Raw genomic sequence first — 14,907 nt, forward strand, 5'->3', positions numbered from 1 at the left:
TCTTTAGCTTCACATGGTTTAAATAATCATGGGCATATTTTACTTCCAGAGTTTTTCATAGTAGGTGGCCCAACTTGAATTGTGAACTTCCCAAAATTAAATTAATTATGTGACACGGATAGCCACATTGCTGTCTAAAGATTTGGTGGCCCCATATTAATCTAAGGGTCACAGAATGTTTTTTTTGTACATTCAATTATTTGGTCAAAAGCCATTGTTGTGCATCATGGCATAGATTGTAATAATTATTATCAATTTTATTTTTACTACTATGACTACTACTACTAATACTTCTAATAATAATAATAATAATAATACTTGTATATGACACCTTTCAAATCAGCTGTTACAAAGTGCCTCACCATAAGGACAAATAGAAACAAGAATGCAAAGCATTAAGGACAATAAGTAAATAATACAATATCATTTAAAATCAAAGACAACAAATTATAACAAATATAAAAATAAAACCAAAGTCAATAGATAAAATAAAACATAATTTAAACGTAATGGCAAAACAAAAGAATAAAATAAACTATAGTAATAGCAAATAAAATGGTTACGATAATCTCATATATATATTATATGCAGTAAAAAAATTAAGATTTAAAACTATAACCAGATAACATGAAATATACTGTTATATACAATATGCTGTAGCTACAATAAAAAAAATAAAAAAATATATAACAAAGTCATTGTATAGGGGTCACAGAATAATACTAGAAAAATGCGAATGAAATGCGGTGAAATAGCGTGTGTAAATATATACTGCACTGATTTGTAACTACACAAACCTAGAAGTCTTCAATCTTAAAAACCCTTAATGATAAATTAAGCTTGTACTTTGAAATCGTATTGGTTAAGTTCTTTGTATTCTATTGTCTTAGCGTATGAAGAGACAACTGTCCTTATAGTGCAGTAATAAACCTGCAAATTACTGCAGGTGCTGGATAGTGAAAATAACCGAAGAGATGCTTCAGAGGAATGGGGGTGAAAACAAAGACTTCGGTGTGTCACGGGGTCTTTGAGATTACATTAGTGTTGCCTTTCTTCTCGAGGCCAATCCCATCCAATTTAACACATTTCCTGTTTGTGCTCGAGCTCCAACCAGCGGAGCGGTTACATGTGTACTAATCAACACACAGGAGAAGAAGCTTGGTAGAGTTAAGATGGCGGCGTGTGGGTGAGGAGGCTAGGATCGCAACTCGAGGGTTTTCGCCATTAAACGACGCCTATGAATCCACATATATACAGTAATTGATAGATAAATAATTTCCACATCGTCCACACGTTTGTGTGTGATTTTGGATTGACTCCATGACATCTATACACTTCGTGGTTCACCCGTTGCCCGGGACCGAGGATCAGCTCAATGACAGGTATTTCACTGCGGCCCGTGGAAAAGAAGAATGTAATTCGATATTTGTGTGTTAAGCTTGGTATAGCCGAGTCAAGCTGTATTGATGATCGACGTTCACATTGTCATGCGTCTGGATTCGGGTTCGGTTTATTTAAATGACCCCCCAGGGTTGAAACAAGGCCCGGCATCTTGGACAATCCTCGTTAGCTTGCTGCTACCTAAACACTCGCTCCAGTGCTAGCTGCTAGCCCTTCCACTTGCTAACTTACGACTAGCTAAAACTAGCAGGCTGTTTCTTTGGTTCTCTGGAAGGATTGGCTCCCAGTCAAAGTTGAGAGACAATGCGGATTGGGGGATGGGAAAAGAGGGGGAAATAAGGGTCGTAAAATACAACGTTATTAGAACAAATGCGGGCTTTTGTGAATACTTTACACGTACAGCCATTTGACGTATGTCAGTGTTTGTTTTGCGGATGTCTCGTTGATTATCACGATCAATGAAGTAGCTAACGTCAGCTAACCGATTGCTAGCTGCTAATGCTAACAGCCTAATTCGCTACCACGCTCTCGACTATGCTAAATATTTGCATCCCTGGTTGTTTTGTGACACAGTTTCTTATGTGTTAAGTCGATCGATTTGCTTGCTAATTTCACCGTATGTTACATAATTTGTATGTTTTTAATTGTACGCACTGAGATAAATGTGAAATATTAAGTGATGTACACTTAGCTAACATTGCATTCTGAATAATCCCGTTAACGACTTTAATATGGAGTCAAGTCATGGCTGTTCAAAGTGTACACGATGGATGCTAGGTATACATAATCACTCATTTGGAATCTTTTCATTGTTACATACTCACAAAGTAGCTACAGCATACACAGGCAGTACATTTAGACTGTACCTAATATTGTTACTAGTGACATGCTTCTGGCATGCATCACGCAGCCTTTAATGGGCTTTCTGTTGGTAACGTCCAAACTGAACAGATTATTATTCAGTAGCTGTTGGGAGAAACTTTCATGAAATTGTGTTTGACCTGTATTTTGTCAAAGTGTGATTTATGGTAAACCTATTTATATCCATTTGAAATTGGACTGATTAATGAGCTGGTCTACTTACACACAAAGAGGCTGAGAAGTTGGAGTGTTTTTATATTGACCTTGAGATATAGGCTCAACCTTTTGCAGGTTGGTGTGTTGTCCTACTCTGGGGTACCTGCCTTTGTCTGAATGCAAGGAAAGCTCAGTTTACTCCACTGGTTACATGTCTTATAAAAAATGACGCTCAGACATCTTGGTGGTACGGTCCATTGGTTCCTTGAAGAGGTCATGGCTGTTTCATCCTCAGGCATGCATGCTATTTTGCATGCTACAGTCACCATGTGCTGCTGGGAGGCCCTCCTCCCCCTTCCCCATGAAGGAACTTGCAGTTGTCAAAGCAGATATGTAGTTTATTTGAAATAAAAAAGGGTTGGTCCAGCCTGGGTCATCAGAAGCGCTTTCCTGGTATGAACCTCAGATCAGATTTCCTCAACCAAATGCCAGTGGTTGGTTTTACCTAACTGAGGTCTGCTCAGACACATGCGTTGAGCATAGTGGAGTGGCTAATGCAATTACTCAGTAACATTTGCATCTCACACACTGTTTCTGAGGAAAGAGAAAGTACTTTAAGTTAAAAGGTTGTCTTTAGTAGTATTTAAATTGTTTGACCTGGCATTAACAAGTGAATAGTATATAAGCGAAAGCATTTGTTCACCTATCATTTACAATTAAATCATTGCATTCATGACAACAGATACATCAGTACTTCTGTATCTCATGACCACATGTGGAAGCAACATTTTGCAGAACTATATATTTAAGAAGATAGCATAGGCCAAAATGATGTTCCTGCTAAGAGTTTAGAGCAGATGTAGGTTTGTGAAGACTAGACACAACACAAAATCAGGATACAATACATCTTAGATCAGCTACTGTATGTGGGTAAAGCACAATCAGATAACTGCAATACCTCAACACTGTAAAGCATGAATTGTGTTACATCAAATGTAAACCTACAGTTTGTCATAAAGGAGATTGTTGTTCTGTATTAGCTATAACTGTGGAAGGTTATTTTGCAGGAACCACTTTAAATGTTTGCTTACCTTCATTGTTTGTGCGGCAGATTTCCAGTGAACACCAGTAGCCAAGCAATTTGAAAAACAAGAACAAGTAATCGATTATACTAAAAGTTCACAGCTATCCTTCAAATGTATAGTTTTCAGAACATTATTCATTGTATGTAAACAGTATAGACACTAATGTTGTAATGTCAGTCTTGAGAAATGCAATATCATATTTACTCCGGAGATATTTATATGGCTGTGTTGGTACTTTAGATTCCAGAAGTAAAAGACCTATTTGTTTTCTAAATGGGCAGTGTTAGGTGTCTGGCAGATGGAATTAATCAACGGAAAAGATGAGCAGGCATCACTTGTGATTGATTGATTAATCTGTAAAGGAATAGGGAAAGTTGGGTTGGTTGTTGATGAGGCAAGAAGTTAATGGATGTACAGAACTAAAAATCAAATCATATGAAATTACATATCATATAATTTTTCCTCAACATCATCCTAGATGTTAAGCAATATTAAATACTTACAAAAATACTCATATGACAGGTATTTTTACAGTTTCATTTTGAATGTCAGATCCCTTGTTTTGTGTTTTTCTACAAAGAACAAAAGAGCCACATCCTGTTTTATCTGTTGTGGAATTAAGCAATCGATTCACTCTTTGGTAGACAGTGCAGACCTGTCTTGCAAACTTTTGCTTAGAGTTGGTAAAGGGAACTATAGCCTGACTGTCCGATGTGGGCATTGTTTGTCGGCGTAACCCTACAAGGTGCATCGCAGTGAGACATCCAATGATTAAGCAGAAAATTGTTAGTCTGTCGATCATTTTTTGACTATGGAAATACTTTTGAATCATCCATTTCTTTTGGTCATAGCAACAGCTAGTGCCAAAATCATTTTGCATTCAGCAGCAGCCACACCATTGTCACTGGTGATGTTGAACATTTTTGAGTTTAAAATTATGTTGTGATCGTTGATGTTATCATTATAGCTCAGTGTAGCCTTGAACCAATATGACTGAAAGGTGCACATGAGTATAAATAATTTCAATATTCATTTCTGTAAAAATATTTTGTACAGCTTATGGTTCATGTCAGCACTGTGTTTTTAATTAAAATAGAATAAATTACTAATTATAATTAGTTTTTAAATGGCTCTTATTTGTATTGTTGTCTTCATCTTCTTATCAGGCTTCGTGAAGTCTCGGAAAAACTCAACAAATACAGCTATAACAGGTAAGCGTGTGTCAACATTGTTATTATATTCTGCTTTATACAATGTGAACTTGTAAACAGTATCATGTTTTAAACATTATCAACTGTGTTTTTGCTTGTTTGTTTCTTTTCCAATACAGTCATCCACACCTTAGTTTGCTGGAGCAAGCCCCCCTGAAGCAGTGCGTTGTTGGTCCAAACCATGCCGGATTTCTCCTTGAGGTAATACTATATGACATTACAGCATGAATCAGTAAGGGACCTGGAGTCTATGATTATTATCTGATGCCCAATTTAAATAAATAAATAGTATATAATATAATAAGCAGATTTGTATTCTTACTGGGTCACTATATTCAGAGAACCTCTGGCTTAAACTATAAAAACAACAGGCAACCTGCCTTTCTTTTAGTTGCTAACTGTAAGTTGTGGACATAGGTAGATGGATAGGATGTGTTGGTTATATCCAGGACATCACCCAAGTTAGAATAATCCAGTGTAAACAGGGCTGTTGACAGGCTGAAGAGGCATGTAGTAATTTACCTCATGTTGTTTGCTTTGACCGAAACATCATTAAACTGGATCATGTAGATGGCACTGTGTTCAGGAAGTGTTGTTGCTTTATGCAACTGTGCATTAATAAGCCCCTCTCACAATAGTTCATTAATGTCTAATATAATGTGGTTGTAACCTAAGTTATATCTTCCAGTATGCCGCACCTTTAATGAGAAATGTTTTGATGTGTAGATCCCTCATTTGCTGATAGACTTGCAGCTACTCCACGATATTTTGCAAACCAAACTTTTCTTTCTGTGTTTGGGGCTCATGTCCACATGCAAACAACGTCTTAAGTCACTAAAACTGTGTTTTTTACATACACCTTCCTAATTGCAGATTTCCTTCTGGTTCGGTTTCTATATATGTTTGGGAAACAATTATGTCATAGCTTTGCACATATCAGTGGTTGCTTTGTGTAATTGGGTTAGGGTTAAGAAACTGAAAGAACCGAAACAACAAGAATGTATATACATTTGCTTCGCCCAATATTCTTGGATCACTGGATAAGTTTTGTAGACTTTATAGCCACCTACTGGCCCGGCTTACTTTTTTGAGTGTCGTATTTGTGTTTCTTGTCTGGACACTTCTTTGTAAAACGCAGGTTGTGTGGGTGGAGATCTTTTTTAAATGTAGGGGAAAATATCCAAAGTATTATAGACGAGGCCTTAAACGTGTGCGTTTTAAGTGTTTATTTATTTATATAGAGATAATGTAAGTTTTTATGTCTGACTTAATATAGGCTTCAATCCTTGATCTGATACATTGCCCTTAATATGACAGTATGATCCCCTCACCCCCACCCCCCACTCTTATGGAGTTTTCATTTGTGCCACTAAAAATGTAATTGCTACTCTTTCAGGATGGACGTGTGTGTAGAATCAGCTTTGCTGTCCAGCCTGATCGCCTGGAGCTCAGCAAACCGGATGGCAGTGATGGGTGAGGGACTCGCATATGAAGGGATCTGTCCCGGAAACTGCTTTAACTTTGTTCGTTGAGTTGAGACACAGATGGCTTTTGGGGATGTCTAGTTCACAATGCACTGAGAATGTTCAGACTTACTGATGGTGATTTCTGTGATTTGAATTACATTTGGCACTCAGTCTCCAAAATACCCATCCTGTTTCACGGAATTAATATTAAAAGAAATATGAATCCTGAACCACGGGGTATAATTTGACAAATGCCTGGGGTAAATTTGGTTTCTGTTAACCCAGGTAATAAAAAGCATTTTTGGTCCTTCTGGGGCTCTCTTCGGTTTGTAACTGTTCTCCCATCTTTTTTTTCCAGTTCAAAGTTGAGCAGTGGTTCAGGGACAGGAAGGAGCTCCAGGCCAGGCAGGACTAGTGATCCGCCCTGGTTCCTGTCTGGTTCTGACACACTGGGCAGACTGGCAGGCAACACCCTTGGGTAAGTTCTGGCAGGGTTGACAGAGACAAATGGTCCTGTGAAAGCTGTGTTTAGAGCATAGCACTTAGGGTTGCTATAAAATGTAATGGATGAAAGTGTCCACCAAATGGCATTCATCACCAACAGTGTTAAAATTGCAGTATGTAGTTTTCTATGTGCTCTTGCATGATTGACCACTGAAACCTTGATTTCAACAAAATGGGTTGACGCTCCTTTTTAATGAAGTTGTGCAGAACTGAAAGAGCTGCAGAATAACTCTCTAAGCCTGCACCCTTACAGATTTAATGTTGAATGGAAACAAAATAATATCATGAACATTGTATTTATATTTGATTTATATTCATGTTATATCGAAGCCTTTCTCCCACACTAGCTGTTTAAATGAGGAAAAAAAGGCCACTTGATAACTTCTTCATCTTTTGTAGGTGTTGCTGATGCAAAACCTTTTCAGCCCTGTCTCTTCTGGCACAAAAGGCTGAATCCTTATGTACCCAGATGTGTTTGTTTTTAGTCTGCTCTGTAAGCCAGATGGTGTTTTTTGGCAATTGTGTCTGACCATGGCCTTGCATTGTATGTAACAGGAGTCGCTGGAGCTCTGGTGTAAATGGAGGCAGTGGAGGAGGTGGAAGTGGTGGTGGAGCAGGGGGAGGTGGAGCAGGAGGTGGAAGCAGTGGAGGTGGAGGGGGCGGAGGAGCAGGAGGAGGTGGTGGCACGTCGGGCAGGTCGTCAACAGCGGCTCGCGATTCCCGCCGACAGACCAGGGTGATCCGTACGGGAAGGGATCGTGGCTCTGGGCTTCTGGGCAGCCAACCACAGCCAGTTATACCAGCTTCTGTCATCCCTGAAGAGCTCATTACTCAGGTATAGAATACTCAGTGTTTACACCTTTTTCATGTTACAATTAGAAAATTAATGTAACCATTTTCTATCACCTTTTAGTTATTGAAATTATTCATACAATAACACATTTACTCACTAATATGTAGCCAACAATTTGTATAAGTAAGATATATTTAACTTTTTGCCATGCCACTTTTCTATAGGCCCAAGTAGTCCTTCAGGGGAAGTCCAGGAGTGTGATCATTAGGGAGCTACAGAGGACCAACCTGGATGTCAACCTTGCTGTCAACAACCTGCTGAGTCGGGATGATGAAGATGGAGATGATGGAGATGACACGGCCAGCGAGTCCTACCTCCCTGGAGGTATAAAAACATGTTCAGACCTGGTATTAACTTTCAGCCTGAAAGATCTGATCACACATGGACAGCTTGAACATGTGTCCTGAACTTGTGACCATTTGTGATCAGATCTCGTTTTGCCACTTTATATGCAAATATACATTTTTCTGTTCATGAAGACCAATTTCAGATTTTACCCAGTCTGAGTTTTCAGATGCGTCTTTCAATGCGTGAGAAAGGGAGAGCAGAATCAGGAAGGATTGAGTGAATCAATGCACTGGCTCTACTACATGTTAAGATTTTGCCCATTTGAAAACAATATCAGTCATTATATGGTGGTCAGTGTTTATATTATGGCAGTGGGTACAAAAAAAGAATTGTATGGACATTGAGAAGTAGAAACCTAAGTTTAAACAGTAGAAGGTCTGAGATTTCAGCTAAATAGGCAGTCCTTCACGTTCGGACTGCTTTAAAATGTCGCCCCAAGTCTCCTAGATCACCCAAAATATTTGGTTTGAATGATATTTCAGGATTCTGAAGTGAATGGGATTCGTGGTTTAGTTTTCGTTTTTTTGGATGTATCAAAAAGGGTATCGAGAATCATGGAAACTTCATGTTATCTGTACCGACTAATTAATTGTTTGTATCGTGACATCCCGAGTTGTTTCAAAAGGATTGACTTTAATTATAATAAATTAATAAAATATGATCTAGGATTTATAGATGTTATTTTTGTAAATATTTCTGAAACTTAACATCATATTGTCTTTGTCCCATGCAGAGGACCTGATGTCCTTGCTGGATGCAGACATTCACTCTGCCCATCCCAGCGTGATTATTGATGCTGATGCCATGTTCTCTGAGGACATCAGCTACTTTGGCTACCCCTCTTTTAGACGTTCCTCACTGTCCCGCCTGGGATCCTCTAGAGGTAAGTCAATAACTCGCCCCTGTCTAAGAGAAGGGAGGGTGTTCAGAGAGGCTTTGGTGCCTGCACTGGTGATGGCATTTGTTTTCAGGGATGTAGCTCCAATGGATCTAAACATAAACACAACAGACAAGTTGGTAAATCAAGGCAGTTTTTCTATTAATATTTTTCGGTAGCAGGATTGTAATGGAAAGGCTGTGCTTGAAGATTTTAATGGAAGAGCGCTTCTCTTGCAAGCAAGACATTTTCAAGTTTTTGGAGGTTAAAATATTTTCCTCTTTGTAAAATATTTTTAGTGAGTTTTTATGCAAAATTTGTTTAAAGAATTTAGTTTTAGCTTTATTGTTGGGGAAAGCTTCTCTTCCGTCTGGTCAGCTGGTTTTTGTAATAGATGTTACAGGCTATAAATGTTTGGTGTTGTATGGTGCATGGGGGTCGTACATACTGTGAGCTCTCTGTGAAAGGCCCGCTAGGCCCACCTGTCTAGGCAGTCTACTCTAAAAACCTACCTAGCCCGTTTTAGCCTATACGCATGCTTTCTTTCTCTCTATCCACTTCCTCTTCTACTTCACATTTAACATGAGCGTGCAAACTGACTCACTCACCAATATAATTGAGACTCAATTTTCAGGTTTGCAATTTTGATTTGCATTACTGTAATTCTAAAGACTCTTATCTCTCTCTATATATTCTTAAAACTATGTTGACGGGTCTTTCCCAGAGAGTGGCTTACTTTTATCCCACTGGTGTGACCTTATTGCATACCAGTTCTCCTTCTTCCCTTAGAGCGTGACTCAGAGCTGTTGCGTGAGCGTGAGTCTGTATTGAGGTTACGCGAGCGCCGATGGCTGGATGGGGCCTCGTTTGACACGGAGCGGGGCTCCACCAGCCGTGAGGGCGAGCCCAGCCTGGACAAGAAGAGCATCCCGGTCCAGAGTCCTGTCTCCCTGGGAGAGGAGCTCCAGTGGTGGCCTGACAAGGTAGGAGGCAGACAAACATATCTTGATTAATTGTTAGATTAAAAAAAAATAAAAATAATAGATTAAAAACCTTGGCCATGACATTTCAATTGGGAATCGGAATTAAATTAATTTATCACACATTTATTAAGATTTCATATTTCCTTTTCAGGATGGTGTGAAGTTTGTAAGCATTGGAGCCATGTTCTCTGAGATGGTGGCTGTCAGCTCGAAAGGAGAGCTTTATCAGTGGAAGTGGAGCGAACCTGAACCCTACAGGAATGCACAGGTGATGAATTCAACCTATGAATGTAAAACTAAACAATAAACTCTACTAAATGGTTTTATTTTATTGAAATACAACTTGCAGTTATACCTATTTTATTGTAGCATGTCTAAATACTACTTAATGTCTGCCTTCAGAATCCTTCCATTCATCATCCGCGTGCATCATTTCTGGGTGTGGGCAACGAGAAGATCACTTTATTGTCTGCCAATAGCATCAGAGCCACTGTAGCTACAGAGACAAACAAGGTAGAGTGTGATGGCTCCATGGCACATGGCTATTTCTGCTTTGTTCATTGCAAAAGTTTTTGATCACATGATCATCTGTGTAGCCTTAGCTGTCAGAGTAAATAAATGTTTTTTATAGTTAAGTCACAATTATTTCTTAAATAAATTGCTCAATAATTCATGTTTGTATTTTGGGTGTAGGTTGCCACCTGGGTGGACGACACACTGAGCACAGTGGCCTCTAAGCTGGAGCACAGTGCTCAGGCTTTCCCTGAGTTGCAGGGAGAACGCATGGTGTCATTGCACTGCTGTGCACTATACACGTGTGCACAGCTGGAGAATAGCCTCTATTGGTGGTGAGAAGATGAATATACATGAAACAGTTTAACAATGTTATGGTTTTGTTCAGGTACCAATGCTATTTAAAACAGAATTATAATTCCATTCAAAGTCATACAATTTAATTGATGTAGTATTCAGTGATAGAGAGCAAAGTTGAAACAAATGGTTTGTTTGTCTAATCATAGGCAGAAGAGCCTGTGGTCATCTTTTGTAATTATAATTCTTTTATGCAAAACACAAACTATATTAATAACATTTTTAATACATTGTCTGAACTGTAAGCATCCCCTGGAAATTTGTTCATACACATGTTCCAATAAGCAGACACTGCTGTAGTAACCATCTTTTCTTGCTTAAATACACCTGTAGTGAACATTGTGAATCCTCCTTGAGACCAGACATTTAGCATTTGATTTAATTTAATTTATCCTTCATTTAACCGGGATGGTCCCGTTGAGGTACAATATTTATTGTGCAAGGGAGTCCTGGCAAACACTGGCAGCAATGGAATAAAAACAATTAAAATATAATACAAGCAGGGACAGATAACACACACATATGTGAAGAACATGCATGAAAATTACAAAGCCCACATTAAAAGGAAAGACATAAATCTCTCTGAAAACAGAGCAGATCAAAGTCGGTGTCAATTTCATGTGTGAGATATCATTTAATTGAAGTCAAGGGAAGGTATAGATTTCAGTGATGCTCTGCCACTTAACCACTTGCATTTGTCTGCAGGGGTGTTGTGCCTTTTAGTCAACGGAAGAAGATGCTCGAAAAGGCTAGAGCCAAGAATAAAAAACCAAAGTCCAGTGCTGGCATCTCCTCAATACCCAACATCACCGTGGGAACACAGGTAAGACACAATTTTAAGACTCATGTAAGTTGTGCAGGTGGTGTAAAACAAATGACTTGCTACTAATAAATGTACCTCTTCCTTCCTTAGGTGTGCTTGAGGAATAACCCCCTCTACCATGCCGGTGCAGTGGCCTTTTCTGTCAGTGCTGGGATCCCGAAAGTGGGTGTCCTTTTGGAGTCTGTGTGGAACATGAACGACAGCTGCAGGTTCCAGCTTCGCTCACCAGAGAGCCTCAAGAATATGGAGAAGACCACTAAGACTCAAGAAATCAAGTCAGTTTAATTTTATCTTGCAAAAATCTGTCATGATTTCATCTGTTGGATGTGAATTGTCTTCCATTGTTCCATGTCAGATACCTTTTTGAGATTTGGCTCCTCTCTTCTTTTCTAATCACTCAAATGTAGAGCTGATCTTTATAAAAACTTGCTGTATTAATATTTTTGTTTTTGGATAAACAGGGTGTTGCTACTTCTGAGTTGTGTGATAATTTGTGGGAAAGACTTCTCTCCTGTCTGCAGGCTGTGCGCACATGTGTCTGCTCGCTCACAAATACTGATGACCATTGACCACATGTATTTAGTTATTAATTAAAAGTGTCGGATCATGCATCCGGATCGTTCCTATCACTTTAACCCCGATTTCCTGGCTGTGCCTCAGGATAGCTTATGTTGTGTGTAGCAGATGAACGTGTGCAAGGATTATATTTGAGTCTTGTAAACTCTAAAGCGAATCAGCAAACAGGTTCAGGTCCTAATAATTTCTGATTAGTGTTGGTGTTTGTTGTTAATGTGAAAATGAGTGCCGGTCAGAGGGAGAACGGAGGAAGGACACTCAGACAGGAGACTGAAGCGGTTAAAGACAGCCTGACCTTAATGTGTGTCTTTCCTGATCCTGGTTATAATTTATGCAGGGTTAAAATTATGCAGTGTCGAGACATTGCTAAAACATTAATGTAGCAGAAAACTTGAATCAATTATGTTCGTACTCCGCATCGATGCATCTAGGAATCGAGAAATGTTCCCACTTCTAAACCTAATGTGGGACCACATCACTAACGTACTTTCCTTGTATTTGTAGATATCATGAATCCAATAGTAAAATCTCACCGTCTGTCCCTTTAGGACTGAAAGCAAGCCAGAGCTGGTGAAGACAGAGATGGGTCCTCCTCCCTCCCCAGCGTCTACCTGCAGTGATACCTCTTCTATTGCTAGCAGTGCCTCACTGCCCTACAGTATGTCATATTTCCTCTTGCTATCTCTCCCTCTTAACCTTTAGCTCTCTCTCTTTATCTTCAAGGCACAGAACCAATTCCTTCTACACTCTGTGCTCTCTTTAGTCCTTTGACATTGAAACAGATGGTGCACAGACTTATCAACTACTCCCTCCATTTTCCTGTGAAGGAAGTAAGGCCCTCTCACAGAATATTTGGATGGCTTTTTACTTGGTCATATGAGCCATACAGCTAGCTGACAGTTTTAATATTTTATTTTCTTTATTCAACACTGAAGTTATCTCTGGGTCGGGAGTTAATTTATTCAATCTAATCAGGAGTATAATTATAATTACCAATTTGCTAAATTACTTGCAGAGAGAAGGCGTTCTACTCCGGCACCCAAAGAGGAGGAGAAGGTGAATGAGGAGCAGTGGCCTCTCAGAGAGGTGGTGTTTGTGGAGGACGTTAAAAATGTCCCAGTGGGAAAGGTGGGTGCACTCAAATATGGTAATGCATTGGAATAAGATTAATCATCCCTTCTGTTTGTATTTCTGTGTCAGTTTTGACAAGTGGCTGCATTTCGTTTTCTGTCTAAGGTGCTGAAAGTGGATGGTGCATATGTTGCTGTCAAGTTTCCAGGGACATCAAGCAGCATGAGCAACCAGAGTACTGCTGCTCCCACTGACTCTGACCCTTCATCACTGTTGCAGGACTGTAGACTCCTCAGAATAGATGAGCTGCAGGTACAGGCGTCGATTCACTATTGATAGTCTTTATCTCACTGCTTGGAGTTCAGTCTCTGGAGTATGTTTCTGTATAGTGCTGAAAATCTGTCCTCCTGAGAGCGATATTCATTGCATTATTTTTCTCCTTTAATCTGTTCCTGATAGGTGGTCAAAACCGGTGGGACTCCTAAAGTTCCTGACTGTTTTCAGCGCACACCTAAAAAACTCTGTATCCCAGAAAAGGCGGAGATTCTAGCTGTGAATGTTGACTCCAAAGGTGGGTCTTTGCTATGTGTCCCATCTTAACATGTACTTATTTTTTTATCTATATTTGTTTAGTGTCTATAATTCTCTCTAGATTTTAGTTTACGTATGGACTATTCCCAACCCTTAAACATCTCTCCACCCTGCAGGAGTTCACGCAGTGCTGAAAACTGGTAACTGGGTTAGGTACTGTATCTTTGACCTAGCCACAGGCAAAGCTGAACAGGAGAATAACTTCCCTACTAGTAACCTGGCCTTCTTGGGGCAGAGTGAGCGCAATGTGGCCATCTTCACTGCAGGACAGGTAAGATGACCTATATTTTTAAAATGTTGTTGCAGATAAGCATGATATTTTTAGATCAACTTAATTTCTACATATTTAAAAGGTTGACACTTTTTTCTTTCTAGGAGTCTCCTATCATACTCCGAGATGGAAATGGCACAATCTACCCTATGGCAAAAGACTGCATGGGTGGAATACGAGATCCTGATTGGCTTGACCTGCCACCTATAAACAGCCTGGGAATGGGGGTGCACTCTCTGGCCAATCTCCCCTCGAACTCAACCATTAAAAAGAAAGCTGCTATTATTATTATGGCTGTTGAGGTAAAAAAAAATTCATGAAAAGCACAGATAACGTTTTTGTGTAGGGATATTCTGGCCTCTAAATGGAATGTTTATCCTCAGCTCCACAATTTCCTTACAAAGTCTGCCCACCAGTTTTATTGATACTGATAGATTACCATATATAAATACCTAAATACAATGCTCTGTCATAGGTGAAATATCACAGACATCTCACATCTAATCAGTGATCATAATAAACACGCAGTCATTTTGTCTCCCTTTCAGAAACAGACGCTGATGCAGCATGTGCTGCGTTGTGACTATGAGGCATGTCGACAGTACCTGGTGAACCTTGAGCAGGCGTTCCTGTTGGATCAGGGCAACCAGGCCCTCGGAGCACTTCTGGGTCACCGCTGTGATGGAAACCGCAACATTCTGCATGCTGCTGTCTCTGTCTGCTTCCCTGTTAGTAATAAGGAGACCAAAGAGGAGGAAGGTAAGCTGCTCTACATACAAAAAATGTTTAAGACATGAACAATGAAATGTATCGTGATTAACTGAAATTCATGTCAGGGATGCAAAATGCACTATGGGCAATGTACTTTGTCTATTCGCCAGTCTAAGCCTTTAAATAGATTTTAAAAGTCACAGTTCAAACGGGCTCAGAACCCGAGTGAGGTACGACAGTGGATGAAAA

The 14,907-nt window shown here is 39.6% G+C and overlaps 1 protein-coding gene across 7 annotated transcripts in view; it reads left to right on the plus strand.

The window, feature by feature from the left end:
* Positions 1 to 1,123: 1,123 nt before the first annotated feature.
* ubr5 (ubiquitin protein ligase E3 component n-recognin 5) overlaps positions 1,124 to 14,907 on the plus strand; it is a 37,271-nt gene continuing 23,487 nt past the window's right edge. For 4 of the 7 annotated variants that reach the window (XM_053431714.1, XM_053431718.1, XM_053431720.1 and 1 more), the window contains exons 1-21: positions 1,125 to 1,382; positions 4,670 to 4,714; positions 4,834 to 4,915; positions 6,111 to 6,187; positions 6,539 to 6,658; positions 7,240 to 7,519; positions 7,702 to 7,861; positions 8,619 to 8,768; positions 9,534 to 9,745; positions 9,897 to 10,013; positions 10,148 to 10,258; positions 10,439 to 10,593; positions 11,321 to 11,438; positions 11,529 to 11,713; positions 12,563 to 12,672; positions 13,030 to 13,142; positions 13,251 to 13,397; positions 13,545 to 13,656; positions 13,793 to 13,947; positions 14,052 to 14,249; positions 14,496 to 14,706. In XM_053431714.1, the coding sequence (XP_053287689.1) occupies positions 1,321 to 1,382; positions 4,670 to 4,714; positions 4,834 to 4,915; positions 6,111 to 6,187; positions 6,539 to 6,658; positions 7,240 to 7,519; positions 7,702 to 7,861; positions 8,619 to 8,768; positions 9,534 to 9,745; positions 9,897 to 10,013; positions 10,148 to 10,258; positions 10,439 to 10,593; positions 11,321 to 11,438; positions 11,529 to 11,713; positions 12,563 to 12,672; positions 13,030 to 13,142; positions 13,251 to 13,397; positions 13,545 to 13,656; positions 13,793 to 13,947; positions 14,052 to 14,249; positions 14,496 to 14,706 (2,920 nt within the window). In that variant the 5' untranslated portion in view covers positions 1,125 to 1,320. Of the gene's footprint in view, positions 1,383 to 4,669; positions 4,715 to 4,833; positions 4,916 to 6,110; positions 6,188 to 6,538; positions 6,659 to 7,239; positions 7,520 to 7,701; positions 7,862 to 8,618; positions 8,769 to 9,533; positions 9,746 to 9,896; positions 10,014 to 10,147; positions 10,259 to 10,438; positions 10,594 to 11,320; positions 11,439 to 11,528; positions 11,714 to 12,562; positions 12,673 to 13,029; positions 13,143 to 13,250; positions 13,398 to 13,544; positions 13,657 to 13,792; positions 13,948 to 14,051; positions 14,250 to 14,495; positions 14,707 to 14,907 lie in introns of all 7 variants that reach the window. The other 3 variants (XM_053431715.1, XM_053431719.1, XM_053431717.1) reach the window with 2 other exon arrangements.

The sequence above is a fragment of the Pleuronectes platessa genome, chromosome 10 (genome assembly GCF_947347685.1).
Source record: "Pleuronectes platessa chromosome 10, fPlePla1.1, whole genome shotgun sequence".
NCBI classification, from domain to species: Eukaryota; Metazoa; Chordata; class Actinopteri; order Pleuronectiformes; family Pleuronectidae; genus Pleuronectes; species Pleuronectes platessa.